At 47.2% G+C, this 22,776-nt stretch overlaps 1 protein-coding gene across 2 annotated transcripts in view; it reads left to right on the top strand.

Moving 5' to 3' along the window:
• The window catches only part of MACO1 (macoilin 1), a 349,950-nt gene that overhangs the window by 36,901 nt on the left and 290,273 nt on the right, over nucleotides 1-22,776 (top strand). For both annotated transcript variants that reach the window (XM_078682713.1, XM_078682714.1), the window contains exons 2-3: nucleotides 4,600-4,741; nucleotides 6,867-6,993. In XM_078682713.1, coding sequence (XP_078538839.1) covers nucleotides 4,600-4,741; nucleotides 6,867-6,993 — 269 coding nt within the window. The remainder of the gene's footprint in view (nucleotides 1-4,599; nucleotides 4,742-6,866; nucleotides 6,994-22,776) is intronic.

Raw genomic sequence — 22,776 nt, 5'->3', positions numbered from 1 at the left:
CTCCTCCTTCACTCATTTTCATCTATCTCCCATAGTACTCTACCCAAACTTGCGAAGAGTAAACCGACAGGCTCTGGGCTTACCAGTTTCAGAGTGGGTTCTAAAATTACTGCACTAGGTACAGGGCAGGCTCAACTCTAGGCCTGGTGTCACCAGGCAGCTGCACAATTGATCAATAGGCTACTATTCACAAAATATTGTGTAACGCTTCGAAACTTTCCAGATTTTAGGGACTGGTACAAATTAATTCGATTATTCAGTGAAAGTTACTAAATATACATTTGCATGCTAGGCTAAACCATCGCTAGAAATATACAAGCATTGGCATAGCCAATAGGTCTCGCCTTTGGGACCTTATAAGTGTTTAGCCATGCATCAGTTGATGTTGTTTCACCAAGGATATTGTGCTGCATAACAAAATACTTATAAGGTTCCAAAGGCGAGACCTATTGGCTCTGCCATTGCGTGTTTGACATTGCTTCCAGTATAAAAACTTATGTATGCATGTTTTCAAAATTAACGATTTGTGGCTATTTGATTGAATGAGTGAATGAAGGAACATTTAGAGCGCGTGGTTACCCAGGGGCATCCCAGCGCGAAGACACTAGGTAAGCTACGAGGGAATTACTGGAAGACATTTTTTTCACATGTTTTCTGAACTTAAGGTGGTCAGGTTCAGAGCGTATATACAATGGAATACTGTTCCTGAGTCTGGCACCATTATATGAAAACAATCGGCCTCTGCTGCGTGCATATTTGATCTTAGGCACACAGATTAAATCTTTTCTCAAAAATCTATGCTGGAGTCAATCCATACTCCTAAGCTCTTGACTCGATGTTTCGGGGGGGGGAGGGGAGGGGTGGAACGCCCAAGCAGTTAGGCCACAGATGATCAATATTTACAGGAGCGTATTTCCGAAAGAGCATGAGCTCAGTCTTGGATCCGTTAAGCTTCAAGAAGGAGCTACTCATCCAGCCAAAAACTTTCTGAAGGCAGGTGGCCAAATCAGGGTCTAATCGGTTAGATTGCTTTAGGGAGACAATCAATTGAGTATCGTCGGCATAACAAACGACCTGTACCCCAAATGGGAGTACTATTTCTGCCAACGATCTCATATAGACATTGAACATCGTGGGGCTCAGGGATGATCCCTGAGGCACTCCACAAGTCAATGAAATAGGTTTTGGTGAGCATTCTCCTTCAAAAACCGAATACACCCTATCCTGGAGAAAGGACTGTAACCACCTAAGTACCAGCCCTGTCACTCCAGAATCCCTCAATCTTTGTATCATGAGGTATCGAAGGCTGCAAGGGGATCCAACAGGATAAGAACAGGGCAGCCTCCCCGTCAAGGGTCTTCCTGATTTCTTCTACCGCAGCCAAAATGGTTGTCTCTGTTCCTTGTTGGGGTCTAAAGCCAGTCTGTGTAACATGTAGACTGTTATTATTTTCCAGGAATGCCGATAAGATTCAGTTAGTATATATTTCCGCTAATTTACTAACCCCTGGCAGCAAAGAGATTGGGTGGTAATTTCCCCAATTGTCTGGGTCAAGGTTAGGTTTTTAAAAAGAGATTTAACTCTGGCATGTCTCCACTGCGTTGGCACAATCCCACTTTTAAATGATGATTTTTTACAATCTAGTATAACCAGTGACACTACTTCAGAAACTTTTTGGAGAACACTAGGGGGGACAACATCTGAAGGAGAACAGGATTTAAGTTCTTTAAGCAACCTTTGCAAAATCTTGAGATCTCCTTGGTTATATGCAAACACATGCAGTAGTTTGGAAGCAATTTTGGTGACATTGTTTTTTAAGGCAGAGTCTGTGTAGAAAGTGTTATATCCCCCTTTTTAGGTCTGGCATAATTAAAGACTTTTATCTTTTTTTAAAGTAAGTGTGTAGTGGGCTTTGGGTCAACAAGTACCTGCAGACGGTTAATATTTCCGTCTTTTGAAAGTACTGAACTAAACCATATTTGGATGGATTGTTTCTTGTACATGCTTGTTTGGAATAGCCTTCTCAAAACTCTTTCAGACCGCTACTGCCTAGTTTCATAGGGCTGGCATGTTACAGATGGTGTGGAGCAGGCTGTGCAGTTGAAGTGTTTGATGCAGTGGGGTGGAGTGTTGAAGTAGTGGTCGTGGGTTGAGAGTCGCAATGTGGTGTGGCAGTCTTGGTGTGGTTTATGTTTATGGTGAACTTTTCTAGTCCTGAATGAGGCATGTTTCACCTTTGTGCTGTGTTTGGTAACTTGTTAGGTGGAGCCTGTGGTGTTCCCAGATGGTTACTTTATATTGGATGGACATTTGGTGGTTGTTATGCAAGATTGATGTGCCATGGGGCTGGGGTGGGTTTAGAAGGGTGTTGCAGAAAGTTGCGTTGTGTCGCCATGTGTTTGGCATTCGATTGTGTGGGTTAGTATGGTTTCTAATTTTATTTTCCTTTGGCCTAATTTGGGGTTAAGTGGGAATTGAAGTTGATGCTTTTTAACAAAGCACCAGTTCATGGGATATTTCCAGAATGGTCGAAACTCCCTATGTGGTGAAAGTGGTTGCCTGTAGTACATTGCCAACATTGTAATTATGTATTGGAGTTGTGGCATTTATGAAACATGGGTTGGGGGCTTATATCTTGGAAAAAACACATAAATGCCACAAATGTCCACCACTGGCCTAAATGTTATGTTATGTTACAGAGGTTTGTAAATTACAGTGGTAAAACAAACTGAATATTAGTGGAAATACACACTTTCTCACAGACCAAGAAATCTTTCCTTGCCAACACATTAATGATCTCTGTAGCTTTTGATTCTGTTGTAGTTGACTGCTCTACAATTGTTTCAAATGCTGATACAATGAGGGGTAACCGCACCTGGCTCTGCCGTGAAATGTGCTAGTAAACTGATTACATCGTCTCTGTCCGAGAGACTTTGCGTCCACAGTAAGCAATGTTAAGATGGCTGCAGCCCAAAACGGTTTATGTAGTAGATAAAACATGACACTCCCTGTCTGTGGCCACATGCTTCTTCCTGCCTTGCTGATGTACTGATGGCTGTGCTCACCTTTTTAGTGGAAGCGTGTTTCTTCTTTGTCACGTATTTATTTCTCTTCTTGATTTACATTCTATATGCAAGTAGCGATAGTATGCCATGATGCAAAGCTGGGCATTCAAGGTGTCTGGGTAAATTTTTTTATATACATAGTTTATATTTAATTTCAAATTGTATGCAGAAGTTTGTAGCACTATATATGTATAGCTTAATATTGAGTACAAAGCATCGGGGATGAATATATGATGATACAACGAATTCCGTTGCAACGCATGCCTTTACCATGCATGCGTTACAACGGAATTCGTTTACCACGCATAAACATTTCCTCGACTATTAGCGTGGTGACGTCATACGTCGTTAAGAGAAAACGGCATTTTTTTCCCGATTTCTCTTAAACGACTATGATGCCGACGTGACTTATGGTGAGTTGTTTTATTTGGGGGGGAGACCCCCCCAAGCCCCCCCTTTATTTTTTTTACCTTTACCACATATGCCTTTACTACAAACATCGTAGTAAAGGCATGCGTGGTAAAGGCATTAGTGGTAACCACGCATGCGTTGTACTGCATGCGTGGTTAAAGATTACTTGGATACGGCTTCGTTGTAAAGGCCGTTTCCCATCGGGGATGTGCGCAGATTGGAGTACTCTCAGAGGGAGCCAAAATGAGTCCGAATCAAAATATTAGACGTGACTAGACTACGAACAAAATAAAACAGCACAACAAAGAGCATAATCTACTAAAATGAAACCGAAATTGACGAAAGTTACAACATGAGAGGCTACAAGTGTCTGTAAACTCGGAACTAACATTGAAATAGAAATGGGTCAATCAGTAACTGTTGAGCTGAAAAAGGGAATGTCTAGTCTTAAAGGTGGCTAGATCACGGCTAATTTACTAGCTACAAAATAAATATTTAGATACTCGGTAAAAGGTTTTACTAGCTGCAACTAAAGTTGCGAAAAGTAGATCTGCAGGAGAGCAGAAACAAGGCTGCAGAGTAATGAGGCGCAAGCGCCACGTGTCTGTGAGAACTAAGACTATTCGGTTCTACTGATGAGGTTAAAGACCGGCTCTCCTCCAGGACGTGGTGAATAAATGGCCAACAGTGCTCAGCCGTAAGCTAATTCTGCTTAATACTCAAGATCTGGGAAGAAACTGTCTTGTGATAAAGGCAATTCTCGATTAGCGCATCTTTTCAGCAAGCCTCCTAATAGCCTCCTACGGAGCAGAACTGTAGGTTCCTGACTTCATAATGTATATTTGGTGGACTGTATGTGCATTCACCACTAGACAAGTATGACTTTAAGTAATTGACCAGATCTTGCATAAAAATATCTTTAAACAGGATTTGTTATTGGCGAAGAGAAATGCTCTTAACTAATTGGTCCAGCTGATGATCATGTGTTAGCTACTTATTTGTTTTGGTTGTTATTTCTTCCCTAAAACCGTTAGTAAACTATTTATTTTTAATATCAATACATTATTTCATTTTCATCTTCTGCTGCTTTGGAATTGTAAATCTTGTTTTCCTCTCTTTTCAGCACTTTTTTGTATCTCAAATTCCTTGTAGTGTGGGCACTAGTATTGCTGGCAGATTTTGTCCTGGAGTTCAGATTTGAATATTTATGGCCTTTCTGGCTGTTCATCAGAAGTGTGTATGACTCCTTCCGATACCAGGGATTGGTATGTATAACTCCACTTTTGCGGACTTTGAATGAATTGCAACTTTTAAATTTACTTATTTCTTTACTGTAGTGTAATTTTATATTCAGCCATTATAAATAGTTAAGTTTAAGAGAGCAATGCATTTTAATTGTTTCGAAATATTTATCTGCTAGCCAAATATTAAAATGTTTTTACCTTTTGTGTAATGAAATTCCTGTAAAATGTTAATGTTTGTAAATGCACATGTATTTGAAAACATTAAAAAAAAAATGTTTCTGCAGAAAATTCTTTGGCAAATTCTATGATGATATCTGTGGGAATCGCCAAGGAATATTTGATAGTTCGGCATTCTAGAAAAAAAAGTGTAATGTCAAATCTTTTTTAGGTCTCGCCTGGCTAAAGCAGCGCATGCCCTGCTCTCACCATGGAGAGGACCTTTTGCAATCGATTCAGACAAAGCTGAACGCACGCGCGTCCAGATGGACAAAGATGGCTGCTCTCGCCATTCACAAAGCTAAACATGCACGCGTACGGACAAAAAGATGCACGCGCATATGGACAGCCCAACCCCATCTTTGTTTACTTTCATTAGCGTAGGGATGTGCACACACACACGTGCATTTTCTTGTCCCTAAGCGTGCATGGCGGCGTGCTTTCGCAGAAATTGCGTATGATGAACACCAGCGCTTATGTGACTCGTAGTCGAGCAGTCTGTTTAGGGCGACTAGCTGCTGTGACCCATGTGCAGTAAGCAGTCTCATGTTCATGCCAAGAAGGTTAAATCCAGGCTTTGACCCACTGACTGGGTGAAATTAGTGTCATTCAGTTGCTTAATAATATCTATACTTTTTCTTCAGCGCTACGATGCCACTTCTGTAGCAGAACGCGCTATATATAAATTGTCATCATTAAACTTGTGATATCAATTCTCCTGCACATCTATCGCGAGACAAGGTGTTGTATTTGATATCGTGACTCTACAATCGGTATACGTACATGCACATTTTTTTCCTGTAAAAAAAAGACACCTTCGGCTGCAGGGTTTCTTCAATATGATAAGGACAGAACAAAAGAAAGTTTACAATTGCTTTCACCGTCTCTAGTTATCACCTGACTGCCTCTTTTAGTTTTTAAATAATATAGGATCTAGTTACCAAACTCATCGATTCCTAGTTTATCGATTTAGATGAATGAGAAGTTAAGAGTAGCTAACAATGTGATGTTCTATGCATAGACCTGATTGAGCCGCTGCTCACTAAACCACCTGGGTTTACACGCCACATGGACAGACCTGGCTGTAGTTTTTTCAAAAGCCAACAAATGTAATGCATGGCTTCGTATGTGCGTTATTCGCACATGTCGTTTACTGCACACTGGGCAGGCATAAAGGCAGGGAAACAACATTTGCGTCTTGATACACCCCCCACTTATTCAGACTGGTTGTCCTCCTTATATAAGACCTCCAAAACTGATTTGGTCAGATTGCAGAACAGTAGAAAGAAGGCACTATTGGACTGTTTGCTTAACTGGTCTCCTCAGTAGTTCAGGGGTGATTCTAATTGAGTACTGTTGCTTTAGGGGTTTAAGTTGGTGTGTTATCACTTTCGAAAATACATTTTTTTCTTTTCCTTTTTTCCCGATCCTATGATTATGCCTCTTTGAAATCTCTCTGACTGCTGGCTCTTGCTTTCTCTTAGCTGGGCTATCAGCCACAGCCATTGGTTACGATCAACCAGAAGGGAGTGCGACCACCCTCTCCTTTAAAACGAGAGGTCAGTTACATTTTGTAGGTTTTGTCGTCTAACGGTAGGCGGGCGGCATCTTTTGAGGCTCTACCTCGATTGCCTACGTCTCTAGAAATAGAGTAACTTTAACAACATCCTACTTTTTCTGTTTACTGGGTTCGGAGGCGGATGAGGATTGAAAAAAATATATATATGATTTTACTTTTTCTCCCAACAAGAAGGTATGGGTTAGTGATCTGCAATTCATAAATAAGTATTATCACATTGGTACATGTAATGAACGAAAACAGTAGGAACATTGTGACGCCTGTATTTGTTTTGCTTATCAAAGTACTTGCTAAATGCAATGTTATGAAATATTGTGTTCTAATTTATATTTTTGTCTTTTTTTTCTTCAGGCATTTTCAGTATTTTTTGTGTGTGTAGCATTTACATCGGACATAATATGTCTACTGTTCATACCCGTACAATGGCTATTTTTTGCCGCAAGCACTTATGTGTGGGTACAGTACGTATGGCATACAGGTGAGTACAGATGTTTGTCTTTTAAAATATTTTGACAGAGCTGTAATGTAGTGAATGAGATGTTTAGGTTTTCCATAGTAAAGCTGGTTCAGTGTTCAAATCGGGTTGAGCCTTAATATATGAATAATGGTCTAGAAGTTTCAAAATGGGCGTGCTGTGGATGTGATTTATCATCACACAGGTGCAAAAGGTGAAACTGTTAAATATCTATATTTATTACATACCACAGGCATTTAAAAAATATTAACCATTAAGTAAGAGGTGTATATTGGTTTACCCTAGATGAGGAAACACTACCTGCAAGAAACAATTCCCTGAAAAACGCATACTGCAACAATAGGAAAAAAGCTAACATTTTAGCTCAAGGAATCTATAATGGTATAAGGATGGTAACCAAGTTGTAATTTGGGTTTGAAAAGGCAAATCCCAAGTGCATATCTCCAATGCAGGCTGAAAATGGATCCAAGTATTATTCTGAAATAGAAGGGAAAATATGCTCTTGGTAGATCAAAATATCAAATTCTTAAGTATGTCCTATAGCAATTCAAAGTGGTGTCAAAAGCAATAAAAGCAGATGGTGACAATCAACCCTAAAGTCTTATGTTTAATCCGGATGTTTAATCTTGATGACATTGAAATACCTGATGAGTGGAACTGCCACCCTGTGTTAGAAAGGAATTGCACCTAACCTGTAGTGCCTCTATTTAAATTGTAAAGACTCCTACAGATATTTGAGGTTCTGCTAAATTTAACAACTCTTATGAGTTATTAGTGAACAGTAAAAGTTCGGCTACTCATCCATGTTTTGAAATGAGGGTTAGAAACCGATTAGTGTAAAACAAATAACTAAGAGGCTGAAGTCAGTGTTTTTATGTATACTATGTGGGTCAACTCTTTGGTAAGCGTAGTAGTGTATTTCCTTGCTCTAAGCTACTTTCAAGTTAACATGGGTTGGCGGATATTTTATACTACGAATGTTTATGGGTTAATATTGTGGCATACATCACACAGGATGATCACAGTGCATAACCCTGATGCTGTCCCATAAGGAACGCTGGCCAGTTCTTCTCTTTCCTTAAGATCTTTAGATGGCTTTACCTTGTTTGAAATGCTCCAGTGTATTTTCATAATTTTGTAAATCTATCTTGTATGGGGATAGTAATACTGCTGACCGTAACACCGTTTGATGCTAGTGGCGCTCCTCAGATGATTGCACCCTACCGCGAATAGTTCTCAATGGACACAACCTAATTCAACTTTCTATGGCCCTCCAATGTCAGTAAACGTTGATAAAATGAGAAATGCTTAACAATTGTCATTTTGTTTCATTTTCCTTTTTTTTTTTTAATTATCAAATACAGGTATTTTTGGTCTAATTAGTTTCCATTAATTCCCTCTGATAAGTTCAGAAATTGTAGCCAACGCATTTGTTTGTCGCAACCTATTTATTAACTGACATACCTGCATTCGTATTCATTTTCCATGTTAGATCGATTGATCGTCAACGTAAAAACCTTTGTTAGATCATTGAGTTTCGCTGAAAATTATTGAAAACGCAAGATGGATTTGGATGCAAATTTCATCTTAATGTTTGTCCAATTAAAATAGAGTAAGAATAATGTGAAAACGAATTCTGTATGTATTTCTTGTTTGGCCATTATATTTTCTATTAATTCATCATTCCAAACCTAAAATTTAAATGCATACTTCTGAACATTGTAATTTATGGTCTAACTTGATCAGTACTTTATTTGCTCAAGTGTACCTCTCTATATAACTTATGTGTTCAATTAAATAATGTTAATCTCTTCTAAATTCTTGAGTTACACAAGAGCACAATAAATTATGAAAAATACCTACCCATTTGATAACCTTTCAGCTATATTGGACGACTACCATAGGAGTACAGGGTAGAGGTGAACATTTCTAACCCTTTAACTCTCACTGTCCCTCTTGTAGGGTCTAAGTTGTACATTGGCTGCCTTTTGAGGCTAATGCTGCTACATTTAACAGATATCCTACTTTAAAAAAACGGAAGAAAAACGTCATTTGTTACAACCCAAAGAGAATGCAGTGTGTACAGTTTTGATTGAATTTCTTTGCTTAGCGCTGGGCCTGCTTATTCCTTTTGGTCTTAACTGAATCTCGTAGTATTAGGACTCCTGTAAAATGTTATTCTTTCGGGTCCTAAAATGTAAGTAGATGTTTGTGGTATACTGAAGTCATTTAAAAGATATAGGTAGTAAAATACAGGAGCTTACTACATAATCTAAATGCAGTTTGTACCTCTCAGGATGCAGTTTTTCAATCATTGTTTTTAGCCTTGTTCTCCTATCTTGTATCTGAAAGGTGTGGATGAGGCTCAAACATGCTCCTATGTCTAGAAGTCATTAATTACCCACCAGTTGCCCCTGTGAGTGCTCTGCGGCAAGACTAAATGGTTCACTAGCTGGCACAAAAAAACCAGTGTGAACTATTACCAGTCTAGCTTGTTGCATGATTCTTTTTCAGGCAGCTGCACACAGACTTCTACCAGATGGTGTGGATAGGAATCTGATTCCTGTGCAAGCATTTTGTGAAGGAGTAATGGAATGTGTAGCCCGTTGTCTGGTGCCACTATCATCCTTTCTGGTTTTTCTTTGACCATTGTGGCCAAAACCATTCTTATAATGACTTTGACACCAGAGTACTTTTTTGACAGAAAATCCTACCAAGAGGGCTTTGGAATGCGGATTATGGCCAGTGCATGTGCGACGGGCGCGCGCTCGCCATTTGCTCCCCCGCCCCCATCAGACTTGAAAGGAAGCCGCTCGCACACCACCATTTGTCTGAGCCTCGGCATCAGACTTCAAAGGCTGCCGCTCCCCCGCCTACCCCCCGCCACAGCAATGCCGAGAGCTTGTTTCACTCACACGCTCCGCGGATCATAAACAGGACCCCCCGCCACAGCAATGCCGAGAGCTTGTTTCACTCACTCTACCGCCCTCACTCACTCTACCGCCCTCACTCACTCTACCGCCCTCACTCTCTCTACCGCCCTGACTCACTCTACCGCCCTCACTCACTCTACCGCCCTCACTCACTCTACTGCCCTCACTCACTCTACCGCCCTCACTCACTCCACCGCCCTCACTCAGTCCACCGCCCTCACTCAGTCCACTGCCCTCACTCACTCCTCCGCCCTCACTCACTCCTCCGCCCTCACTCACTCCTCCGCCCTCACTCACTCCACCGCCCTCACTCACTCCACCGCCCACACTCACTCTATCGCCTCACTCACTCCATCGCCCTCACTCACTCCCTCACTCTATCTCCCTCCCTCACTCTATCTATCTCCCTCCCTCACTCTATCTATCTCCCTCCCTCACTCTATCCCCCTCCCTCTATCTATCTATCCCCCTCCCTCTATCTATCCCCCTCCCTCTATCCCCCTCCCTCTAACCCCCTCTATCGCCCTCTATCGCCCTCTATCACCCTCTATCTATATATCACCCTCTATCTATATATCGCCCTCTATCTATCTATCGCCCTCTATCGCCCTCTATCTATCTATCGCCCTCTATCTATCGCCCTCTATCTATCTATCCCCTCTATCTATCTATCCCCCTCTATCTATCTATCGCCCTCCCTCTCTTCCACCCACCTCCTTCTTTAACTCCCTGTTCTCTTCTCCTGTGCTGATCTGCTGCTCTCTTCCATGCTGCCTCCTTCTTAACTCCCTGTTCTCTTCTCCTGTGCTTATCTGCTGCTCTCTTCCACCCACCTCCTTCTCTAATTCCCTGTTCTCTTCTCTTCTCCCGTGCTGATCTGCTGCTCTCTTCCACCGCCTCCTTCTCTAGCTCCCTGTTCTCTTCTCTTCTCCTGTGCCGATCTGCTGTTCTCTTCAACCCGCCTCCTTCTTTAACTCCCTGTTCTCTTCTCCTGTGCTGATCTGCTGCTCTCTTCCACCCCACCTCCTTCTTTAACTCCCTGGTCTCTTCTCCTGTGCTGATCTGCTGCTCTCTTCCACCCGCCTCCTTCTTTAACTCCCTGTTCTCTTCTCCTGTGCTAATCTGCTGTTCTCTTCCACCCGCCTCTTTCTCTAACTCCCTGTTTTCTTATCCTGTGCCGATCTGCTGTTCTCTTCCACCCGCCTCCTTCTTTAACTCCCTGTTCTCTTCTCCTGTGCTGATCTGCTGCTCTCTTCCACCCTGCCTCCTTCTTTAACTCCCTGTTCTTTTCTCCCGTGCTGATCTGCTGCTCTCTTCCACCCGCCCCCTTCTCCAACTCCCTGTTCTCTTCTCTTGTGCTGATCTGCTGTTCCCTTCCATCGCCTCCTTCTCCAACTCCCTGTTTTCTTTTCCCGTGCTGATCTGCTGCTCTCTTCCACCCACCTCTTTCTTTATATCCCTGTTCTCTTCACCTGTGCTTATCTGGTGTTCTCTTCCACCCGCCTCTTTCTCTAACTCCCTGTTCTCTTCTGCTGTGCTGATCTGCTGCTCTCTTCCACATACATACTTCTCTAACCGCACACACACATATATATACAACCACGCACACACACACATACAACCACACACATACACAACCACACCACACACCACACACAACCACACCACACACAACCACACCACACACAACCACACCACACACAACCACACCACACACAACCACACCACACACAACCACACAACACACAACCACACCACACACAACCACACCACACACAACCACACCACACACAACCACACCACACACACAACCACACACACAACCACACCACACAACCACACACACAACCACACACACAACCACACACACAACCACACCACACAACCACACACACAACCACACACACAACCACACATACAACCACACATACAACCACACATTCAACCACACACACCCAACCACACACACATATCACATACAACCACACCCAACCAGACACACACACAACCACACCCAACCAGACACAAACACAACCACACCCAACCAGACACACACACACCCAACCAGACACACACACAACCAGACACACACACAACCAGACACACGCACAACCACACACGCACACAACCACACACGCACACAACCACACACGCACACAACCACACACGCACACAACCACACACGCACACAACCACACACGCACACAACCACACACGCACACAACCACACACGCACACAACCACACACGCACACAACCACACACACCCAACCACACACACACCCAACCACACACACACCCAACCACACACACACCCAACCACACACACACCCAACCACACACACCCAACCCCACACACCCAACCCCACACACCCAACCCCACACACCCAACCCCACACACCCAACCCCACACACCCAACCCCACACACCCAACCCCACACACCCAACCCCACACACCCAACCCCACACACACAACCCACACACACACAACCCCACACACACACAACCCCACACACACACAACCCCACACACACACAACCCCACACACACACAACCCCACACACACACAACCCCACACACACACAACCCCACACACACAGCCACACACACACAGCCACACACACACAGCCACACACACACTACCACACACACACTACCACACACACACTACCACACACACACTACCACACACACAAAACCTTACACACACAACCCCACACACACACAACCCTACACACACAACCCCACACACACAACCCCACACACACTACTACACACACACACACACACACACACACACACACAACCCCACACACACACACACAACCCCACACACACAACCACACACACACAACCACACACATCTATCTGTCGCCCTCACTCTATCTATTGCCCTTGACCCTGACCTCGGGTCAGGTCGCTCCTCGCGCCGCACGGCTCCTCTTGTGCACCTGTGACACCCCACTGCTGCCGCTGCCAGGTGCTCGCCGCGGGCGTGCGCCCGCATCCTGGTGACTGTCTCAGTTTCTTGCTACTGTATATCCTGCATTGTTCTGTATTTTGTCTTCGGTATTTTGTATTTTTCCTGTTCACTGTACCCGGTCCCTTTTGCCGCTTGCCCTCTGTGCCCTCCCCGCTTCCCGCCGCTGATCCCCTGCGGCCCGCCCCCTTCCTCTGCGCCCCGTCCCCATTGGCTGCCCCGCTCCTGCCTCCCAGCTGCTCCTCCCTCGCACTTCGCCTCTTATGGAGGACGCCGCGCGGTCGCACCCCTGGGGCAAGCCCGTCTGCGCCCGTCTGCGCCCGTCCGTGCCTGGACTGCGTCCAGCGCCAGAACCCCTGGAACCCGCGCCCCCCACAACGTCAGACTGCACTACGACTCCAGCACCCTCCACGCACTCAACACCGGACGAGACCACCCCTGCTACCTGGCCATCCCGAAGCATGCCCAAGGGCCTTTCACCTGCCGGAACTGCAGACTCACCAGCATCCAGCCCACCAACCAGAGAACTCAACCACCTCCGCTGCATCCTCCTCAACACCCGCTCCGCTCGCAAGCACACCATCAAGCTCTGAGACCTCCTAGACTCTACCGCCCCCGACGTCGCCTTCCTGACGGAGACCTGGCTGAACGCCACCTCAGCACCAGACATCGCCATAGCCATCCCACAGGGCTACAAGATCTCCCGCAGGGACCGCACCAACGGAGTCGGCGGGGGAATCGCCATCATCCACAAGGGCACCCTCAGAGTCTCGACCAACACCGAAGACACCCTCACCACTGCCGAGCACATGCACTTCCAGATCCACACCGACCCCAACACGACCCTCAGAGGAACACTCATCTACAGACCACCCGGACCACGACCACACTTCAACGACACCATCGCCGACCTCGTCAGCACCCACGCCCTCGCCTCCACGGACTACATCCTCCTCGGGGACCTGAACTTCCACCTCCAGAACAACAACAATGGCAACTCCACCGCCCTGATCGACAATCTTGCCAACCTCGGACTCAAACAGCTCGTGACAACACCCACCCACGCTGCTGAACACACGCTGGACCCCATCTTCTCCGCAAGCCCCCACGTCTCCTTCAACTACACCACCAAACCCCACTGGACCGACCACAGATGCGTCCACTTCACCTTCAGGAAACCCACCACACACCACCGCACCCAACAGTTGCCTCGCCAATGCTGGGGCAAGGTCACCATAGACCAACTGACCACCACCCTCGCCCTAAGACCACCCGCCAACCACACCGACCCAGACGCTACCAACCTCAAACAGTGGATCAACGACTGCGCCAACACCTTTGCCCCTCTCAAGATCTCCACAAACAACCACACCAACAAGAAAGCCACCTGGTTCACCGAAGACCTGCGGACCTCCAAGCACACCTGTCGGAAGCTGGAGAAGGAATGGCTCAGCGACCGAACACCAGACAACCACACAGCCCACATGAACGCTATCCGCAGACACCACCAACTCATCAGGACCACCAAGAGGACCGCCTTCAAGGACCGCCTAGACAACATCGCACACAACACCAAAGAGCTCTTCAGCATCGTGAAAGAACTCTCCAACCCCAGCTCCAACACCAACGACATCCCACCATCACAAGACTTGTGCGACTCCCTGGCTACCTTCTTTCACCGCAAGATCACCGACATCCACGACAGCTTCAACTCCGACACCCTCGCACCCACCACCCCTGCGACCTCCACCCGCACCAGTCGCCTGACCGCCTGGTCCAATGTCAGCGACGAAGACACCATCAAAACCATGAACTCCATCCACTCCGGATCCCCATCCGACCCCTGCCCTCACCACGTTTTCAACAAAGCCAGCACAACCATTGCACCCCACCTCCGGAAAACAATCTACCTCTCCTTCGAGACAGCAATCTTCCCGGAAAGCTGGAAGCACGCCGAGATCAACACCCTACTGAAGAAACCCAAGGCAGACCCCAAGGACCTCAAGAACTTCCGACCTATCTCCCTGCTCCTGTTCCCTGCAAAAGTGACAGAGAAGATTGTCAACAAACCGCTAACCCGCTACCTCGAAGACAACGACATTCTGGACCCATCCCAATCCGGCATCCGCAGCAACCACAGCACCGAGACCGCCCTCATCGCCGCCACCAACGACCTCAGGATCCTGATGGACAAAGGAGAAACAGCCGCCCTCATCCTCCTGGACCTATCAGCAGCTTTCGACACAGTCTGCCACCGCACCCTATCAGCGCGCCTACACGACGCCGGAATCCAAGAGAAGGCCCTAGCCTGGACCAACTCCTTCCTCTCTGGCCGAACCCAGAGCGTCCGCCTCCCACCCTTCCGCTCTAAAACCACTGAGATCATCTGCGGCGTCCCACAGGAATCCTCCCTCAGCCCGACGCTGTTCAATATCTACATGGCACCGCTCGCCCACGTCGCACAACAACATAACCTCAACATCATCTCCTACGCCGACTACACCCAGCTGATCATATCCCTCACCGAACACCCCCACACCGCCAAAGCCAACCTCCACAGAGGAATGAAGGCCGTGGCCGACTGGATAAGGGACAGCAGACTGAAGCTGAACTAAGACAAGACGGAGGTCCTCATCCTCATCCTCTGACCCTTCCCATCAGCCTGGGACGACTCCTGGTGGCCCACATCGCTACGCACTGCCCCGGAACCCACCGACCATGCACGCAACCTGGGGTTCATCCTCGACTCCACCCTCTCCATGACCAAGCATCCTGCTTCAACACCCTCCGAATGCTCCGCAGGATCTTCAAATGAATCCCTCCAGACACGAGAAAAACCGTCACCCAGGCCTTCCTCACCAGCAGACTCGACTACGGGAACGTCCTCTACTCAGGAACAACAACCAAGCTCCTGAGACGACTACAACGAATCCAGAATGCCTCAGCACGTCTGATCCTCGACAACCCCCGACGCAGCAACATCACACCCCACCTGAGAGGCCTACACTGGCTCCCCGTCAACAAGAGGATCACCTTCAAACTCCTCATCCACGCACACAAAGCACTACACAACACCGGACCCACATACCTCAACGACCGACTCAGCTTCCACACCCCCACCCGCAGCCTCCGCTCGTCCGCCCTTGCCACAGTTCCTCGTACCCGGAAAACCACCGCCGGTGGCAGATCCTTCTCCTACCTCGCCGCCAAGACCTGGAACACCCTCCCTACCAGCCTACGACAGACCCAGGACCTGCTGGCCTTCAGAAGACTTCTCAATACCTGGCTCTTCGATCAGTGGCAGCCCCCCCTCCCCCCAGCGCCTTGAGACCCTCACGGGTATGTAGCGCCTTTTATAAATGCATGATTGATTGCCCTCACTCTCCTATCTATCTATCTATCTATCTATCTCCCTCACTATCCAACGGGCAAGTGACCGGACCAACGCGTTGAGCAGGAAAATGCAAAAGGGCCACACGCAGCACTCGGTGAGTGTGGAGGGGTGATCTTCGGTGCACGAGCTGCTCAGGGCTGGGGCTTCTCAAACCCCAATGCACAGCTTCGAGGGTGCCTCGGGAGCTGCAAGGTTAGCACTTCGCAGTCTTTTCAAGATGGCCGGGCCCACGCTTCACGTCGCCTCCACGGGTCTCAGATTCGCTAGGACTGTGGATCGGGCTGTTAGAAGTCAGGGAAGCTGGGTCTTGTCGATCTCTGTCGCTCGAGTTCTGGTGGGAACTGCAACAAAGCAAACCGTTGGGTGCTGGATGGTGCCTGTTTGCACAGGGTGGTCACTCCTTGACCACAAGGGAGATTCTTCAGTCTTCCACATGGAGTGGGATGTCGAAGGGTCCAGAATTCTGTATCAAAGTTTCAGTCAGGATTATTTGATGTGCATTGGCACAGCTCCTACCTTTATTCCAAACCAAGGGGCTGGATAACCTGCTAGGTCCCTCCTATGGGTGGGACCCAGGAAGGGGGTGGTTACACCCCTTTCCCTTTGTCCAGTTTCGCGCCAGGACTGTGGCTGGAGTGCCCCAGCACCGGTTTGAACTGGGCTATGCATGGGGAGACTTGTGCGCCCCAGGCCGTGTCTAGTTTCACTCGCCCTGCCTGCCTCAATCCACTATCTCCTGTCTGGGGTGGTGTAACACCTCCCTGTGACAGGAAACCTTTTGTCCAAGCCTCCCCTGCCAAGTTTCGGTCAGCAGCAGGAGGCCAGACTTGTGTCTGTGGTAGCAGCATCCATTTTGTGATGCTGAGGCTCTGGTTAGTTTTAATCGCATTTACTGTTACCCACATGTCTTAGCCCTCTAGAAGGGTGGAATGCTACCCCCGTCGCCAGAACTGGCGAGGGGGTAGTATTCCAAAGTGTATGACACCTTACACGACATGTTTTGATAAAGCCAAACCAAAGTTAGCAATAACCGCGAGGATTATAATGCACTTAAGAGTATATGGTATGGCAATACCCTGGAACAGCCATAAGGAAATGGTTCAGAAAGCTGCAGACAGGCTCAGCTCATGCTAGAGCACCATCTCACATAAAACCAAACACTCTGCCTCCAGGATTGTTAAGGCCTGCCATAGAAGTGACTTATAGGTATATATGTGTCCAGATATAGGTTTAGATATAGGTACACTATATCTAAGCAAGGGGTGATTACACGACCTTGCCCCAGCTGAGTGATCAGCCAGTTGTGTCAGTTTGGATAGCCAGCCAGGGGTGGCAAAAGATATGCTGCCGCCCCTGGTAGGCCTTGGATGCACCTATGCCCTGGGTACCTATAGTACACTGTACAGGGGCTCATAAGGTGACCCAATCCAATTAGTTATGCACCTAGGGTACATGGAGTCAGGGCCGGACTGGCTACCGGGCAGTTGTGTGTGCTGCCGAGCAGGGGGATGATTTCGTTGATGGGGACGGGTGTGTGCAAAACGAAATTCGTTTTGCTTTTTTTATTTCAAAGCGCACGCAGGTCCCCATCAACGAAATAAGCCCACACCAAAGAGAAATCATCCCCCTGCTCGGCAGCACACACAACTGGCCGGTAGCCAGTCCGGCCCTGCATGGAGTCCATTTTAAAGAGAGAGCAGATAGCCTGGGGCCCTGATTAGCAGGATCCCAGGCCAACTAAGTCGAAAACCAGCTAAACACAAGGCAAAAAAATCTGGGGTAACCATAGTCGGGTATCCACTTTCCTACACGCCCTCACTCTATCTATCTATTATCTATCTATCGCCCTCAGTCTATCTATCTATCGCACCACCACAGCATCACTCAGCGCCACCACAGCATCAATCTGTGCAACTATTCAACAACAACTGGTTCAAATATGTCCTCTCAATGCTTCAAGCTTTATTACAAATGTCGCAAAAAGATGTTAATATTTCACTTCTGTTCTTGGATTTTCGTCACAATAAAATACACTGAACATAATCTTTACAAAAGTTTAAGCTATTGACATTATAAATGACAACTTTTATTTCAGTATTAATTATTTAAAAAATTAAAAGGCATTGTTATTTGTAATATCAATACATCTAAGTCACGTAAATACAAAACATGTTGCATTAGTTAAAAGTATTGGCATTGTAAATGACAAAGCTATTAATTTTGCTATTTTCATAACCAACACATAAATACAAAATTTGTCTTTTACAAGACCAATAGCTCAAACTTTCCTAATGCTAGACCTATTGCATTGCAAATGCTTGTTTTGTACAAATAGGTGTTAAGAAACTGAGCTGTGTTCCTGTCAAAAGGTAGTGGCACATTTTCATATTGTACAAGCTATCCCCCTTCTGACATTCTAGGCTCCGCTTCATGCCTCGAAAGAAGAAGAGGGAACCAATGGCTTGGACCCCAAAAGATAGTTGAGCTTTTAAATCACAGGATGGACCATCGACTGTCAACTCTTAGTGAGGTTCTTTGGAGCAAAGAAAGTAAAAGCGGACCATTTTATGATAGATAGTCCTCTTTATTAACATCTACTACTTATTGGCTGAGAAGCAGGCTCTACAAGTTCTGAGGGGTCATTCTACCAGAGCCAAGGCAACTGCCATTGCATTGGCACGCGGAGTGTCTGTCCTGGATATGTGCCAGGCTGCTATGTGGACCTCAGTGCACTTTTGCACAAAGCACTATAGCCTTGGCAGCCAAGTCTGTTGGAATGGGCATTTTTTCCATTTGGTCCTGCAGGACCTTTCAATCTGAGTCACTAGTCATAGACCCACTACCTTAGGAGGAATTGTTTTGAGATCTGTTCACAAGATGAGGAATGGGCTGTAAGAAGAATCTATCAGAAAAACATGTTACTTATTTTTGGTAATACTCTTTTAGGTGGCTAATCGATCTACCTGCAGATTCGTCACCATCCTCCCCATTCTGTGGAATGGTTTCCTTTTCCTTCTAAAAAGGTCCCAATGTAGGAGCCTGATTTACTGGTCCTTCCAGTTTACTGACCCGTTCTGTGTGTGCAAGTTTGGTGCTTATTTACAGCTCTGTTCATCGCCGCTGAAGGGAAACTTACTCGGCGCAGAGCCACTCAGGCCATCTAGCGATGCGCAGAAGCACTGCTTTTTGAGTTTGTTACTAGCCTAAGGCTATTCAAAGGGTTGGAGATCTGAATGAACTTCTGTGGGATACTGAGCCATTCAACTGGCTCTTGATCCACGGCTAATGTTTTGAGGCGGAGTTTTAGGTAAACCAAGCGTTTGAATGCTCACCCCGAACAGCACTAAATCCCGATCTCTCTTACATGTGTCCGAGAAAATAAAGTCTATTTTTCCATGTACCTATAACTTCCTGAAAGAGATTCGCAATGTCTGGCTTTGAATATATCCTCGGTAGATCGAGCGAGAAAAATGGTATGTTTAATAAGGGCACTCACAATGGACCATTAAAGGCTTGGAGAAATCCAAGATTTCCAGGAAAAAGAGCATGTTATCCTTCATTTTTTTTATGGTGCATTCATTGGCCATCTCTGGTGGATGCCTTCCTTCTCCACTGTAAGGAAATTTCTCTCTATGTTTATTTATTTCCATTTCCAGTCCTTTTCAATATGTATGAAAGGTGCACACCTTTGAAACAGTTCTACCAGTTCATGTACAAAATGCCATTCATTCCGACGCCCTCCCCTCTGTTGATGGCTTTGGAAGGTAGATTCATAAGGACAAACGTGAGGTTGTCTCACACTGCAGTCTGGGAATTATGCAGCCTTGATTAGCCTGCCATTTGTAATTTGCACTAAAATGTGTGTTTTTTTCATTGGCCAGTTTTGGCAAGAAAGTTGCGCCTATCCTTTCCTTCTCATGGAAATATGAAACGGTTCACATTCATTTTGGCAGATCTTTTTAGGTCTCGCGCCTAGCGTTGCAGTGCGCAGCCCTGCTTGCACAGCGCAAGACCTCTTGAACGGGGTTCTGAAAGCTGACGACACAGTAGTGCGTGTGATCAGGCTTTCACCCGCTGCTATTGGCTTGCTCGTGTTTTTTTTGTTTTTTTTTACAGAAATAAGGCATGCAATTGGGGAAAGGCGGGTGCATGTCCCGCCTTTGCTCCGCCCATTCCCGTCCGTGGCCAGCACTCGCAGCTGCGCGCGTTCGCGCACTGCCGCGCTCCCTAGCCCCTGCTTCTCTGGTGCGCGCTCACCACTGGTTTCGATTCCTGCTCCTCTGTGGCGCGCGTGCACCACTGATTTCGATTCCCTGTTCTATTTCTCTCGTAGTCCATCTTTGCCTCTCGCCACTGTCGCTGGCTCTACTCTTTTCCTCTCTTTTAATATCCCTTTCTTACTCTGCCGTTACTTGTTTTGTTTTAATTCAGCCTCTTCGCGTAGTTTGAAATTTTCCAGTTGTTCGGCCAGTCCTACCAAGCGTGTTCAAAGCTCTTAGTAAGCAGTGAGTCGCCCACAAGCGCGCTCCTTGTCTCTGGGCAAATTATTAGCCGTGTGCGCTGTCATCTGTGTGGAGGGAAATATGCTTCTTCGCGGTGCCTCCTTGAGCCCTCCCGCCCTGCCGTCTGTCGCTCACAGGAGGCATTATTCATCAACACGTCCCCAGGGCCAAGCGTACCTATTCCATGTATCTAGGAGCTTGTGCAGTGTGTTTTTGGCACAGTCCGCACCTGGCAGCACCGCAGCCCTCTTCGGAACGCGCGGGTAACGCTGAGGAGACGTCGAGCTGAGCACCGCCCACCGCGTGGCGAAGGAGCCTCTGAGAAGACGGCCCTCGCGCCTTCACCCTCTCAGGAGCTACAAGGCGGCACTCCCCTGGGGTTAAAGGCACGCATTTGGGGTGTGTATTGGAATGGAAGCTTTCCAGAGGGCCACCGGAATCTCTGATCTGCATCAGAGCCATGATTGGATAGCGGCTGAGCCTGAGGTTTGTGTGTAGTGCCTAGCGGGGACTCAGGCCACATCCCTCAAAGACACATGTATAGGGAAAGTACTTGAGTTTAGTTTTGGAAAGGCGGGTGGCAAGAGGAGCAGAAGGTGACGAAAACAAAAAGCACTCTAGGCAAACCCTCCCATCCTGGAGTCATATCCCTGTCCTGCACTCTATCTGTGGATTTCTGTGGCCCTGACGGTGTCTCTCAGTGAGCGTCTGCTAGGGCTTGTCTCTAGCTGCATATCACAGCCTCTCTGTCGGTTTCTATCAGAGACTTTTAGTGCCTGTGCATGTCTGTCGCTTTTTGCAGTCCTCCTGTGCCTACTTCTGGTGTTTGTAAGTGATTCTGGCGGGATTCGGTGCGCTGCCCAACCGCTTTGAAAGTTAATATGTCAGCTCCTCACTACGGTCGTCAGTCAGCATGAGTTTGGCTGTGCCTGTTGCCAATCTTTGTCTGCCCCTCCTCTTCCCTCAGCGCTCAGTGCCTGTCTGTCTCCATCTCCCCCTCCTCGGCCTTACCTTTTTCCACCTAGTGTTTCTGTTTATCTATGATTCAACATGCCCCCCCGCCCCAGCCATTCCATCAACTAGAGCCTTCAGACGCCTGCCCCTTTCCTCGCTGGCTCAGCCTGTGTGTACCTCTCCCTTCCTCTCGCCCCGGGCTCTCCTCAGCTCTGTCTTTACCCGCCTCTGTCACACGCTGTTTCCTGCCATTGGCCAATTCCTGATTCCACCGTCCTGCCCATACTGCCTCTCTGGGTGTTCTGTCTGTCAGTGTCTCTCTGTCAAACCCTGCCCTTCTCCAGCGACCCTCCAATGGTATTCCGCCTGTCCATGGTCGCTCTCTTCCCCCATCCGGGTCTGTCTATCCACGTCCCAACTGAGTCAGTCTATCCACATCCATCCCTCCCTCTGCAGCAATTTCCACCCTCCTGTTGAAATCGTATGTCAGACCCTTCCCCTCTATAAATATCTGGGGAGCAATCCTAGCACCCTTTCCCAAGATTCTTGTCAGCATATGCTTGCCCCTCCCCCCTCCACTGTCTCGGTCGGACCCTGGACCCCTCCATCTGAGGTGATCTGTCTACCCCACCAGACTATGCTCCTGCCCATGGACTCCCTCCGCAAGGTTTGCCCCGGGCTGCCCACCGCCAACCTCCGCCCCCACCCTCTTTGTCTCCTGCCATCCAGCGGTCGCTGTAATTTCAGATATTTTCGGTTGAGGAGCGGCATATTTGATATGAAATTCAGCTCAAACTAATGGCTATCAGTTTGAGTGTGCGTGTGTTGGGGGAGGAGGGGCGTTTCAAAGGAGATGGAGGAGTGGAGGTGCATATCTCAAAACAAAGGACTAGCATTTTGACAGTAGAGAGGGGCGAACTGACCACGGCTGCTGCCCATTCCTGGCCCCTCCCGCTTTATTACCCCAACCTCTGTCTATCACCAGGGGAGCTCAGCCTTACCTCGTTCAGCAGGAAGGTTGCAC

This window comes from Lissotriton helveticus, chromosome 3_1, assembly GCF_964261635.1.
Source record: "Lissotriton helveticus chromosome 3_1, aLisHel1.1, whole genome shotgun sequence".
NCBI classification, from domain to species: Eukaryota; Metazoa; Chordata; class Amphibia; order Caudata; family Salamandridae; genus Lissotriton; species Lissotriton helveticus.
Note: the sequence above shows the minus strand (reverse complement) of the source record. Positions and strands in the feature narration are given on the sequence as shown.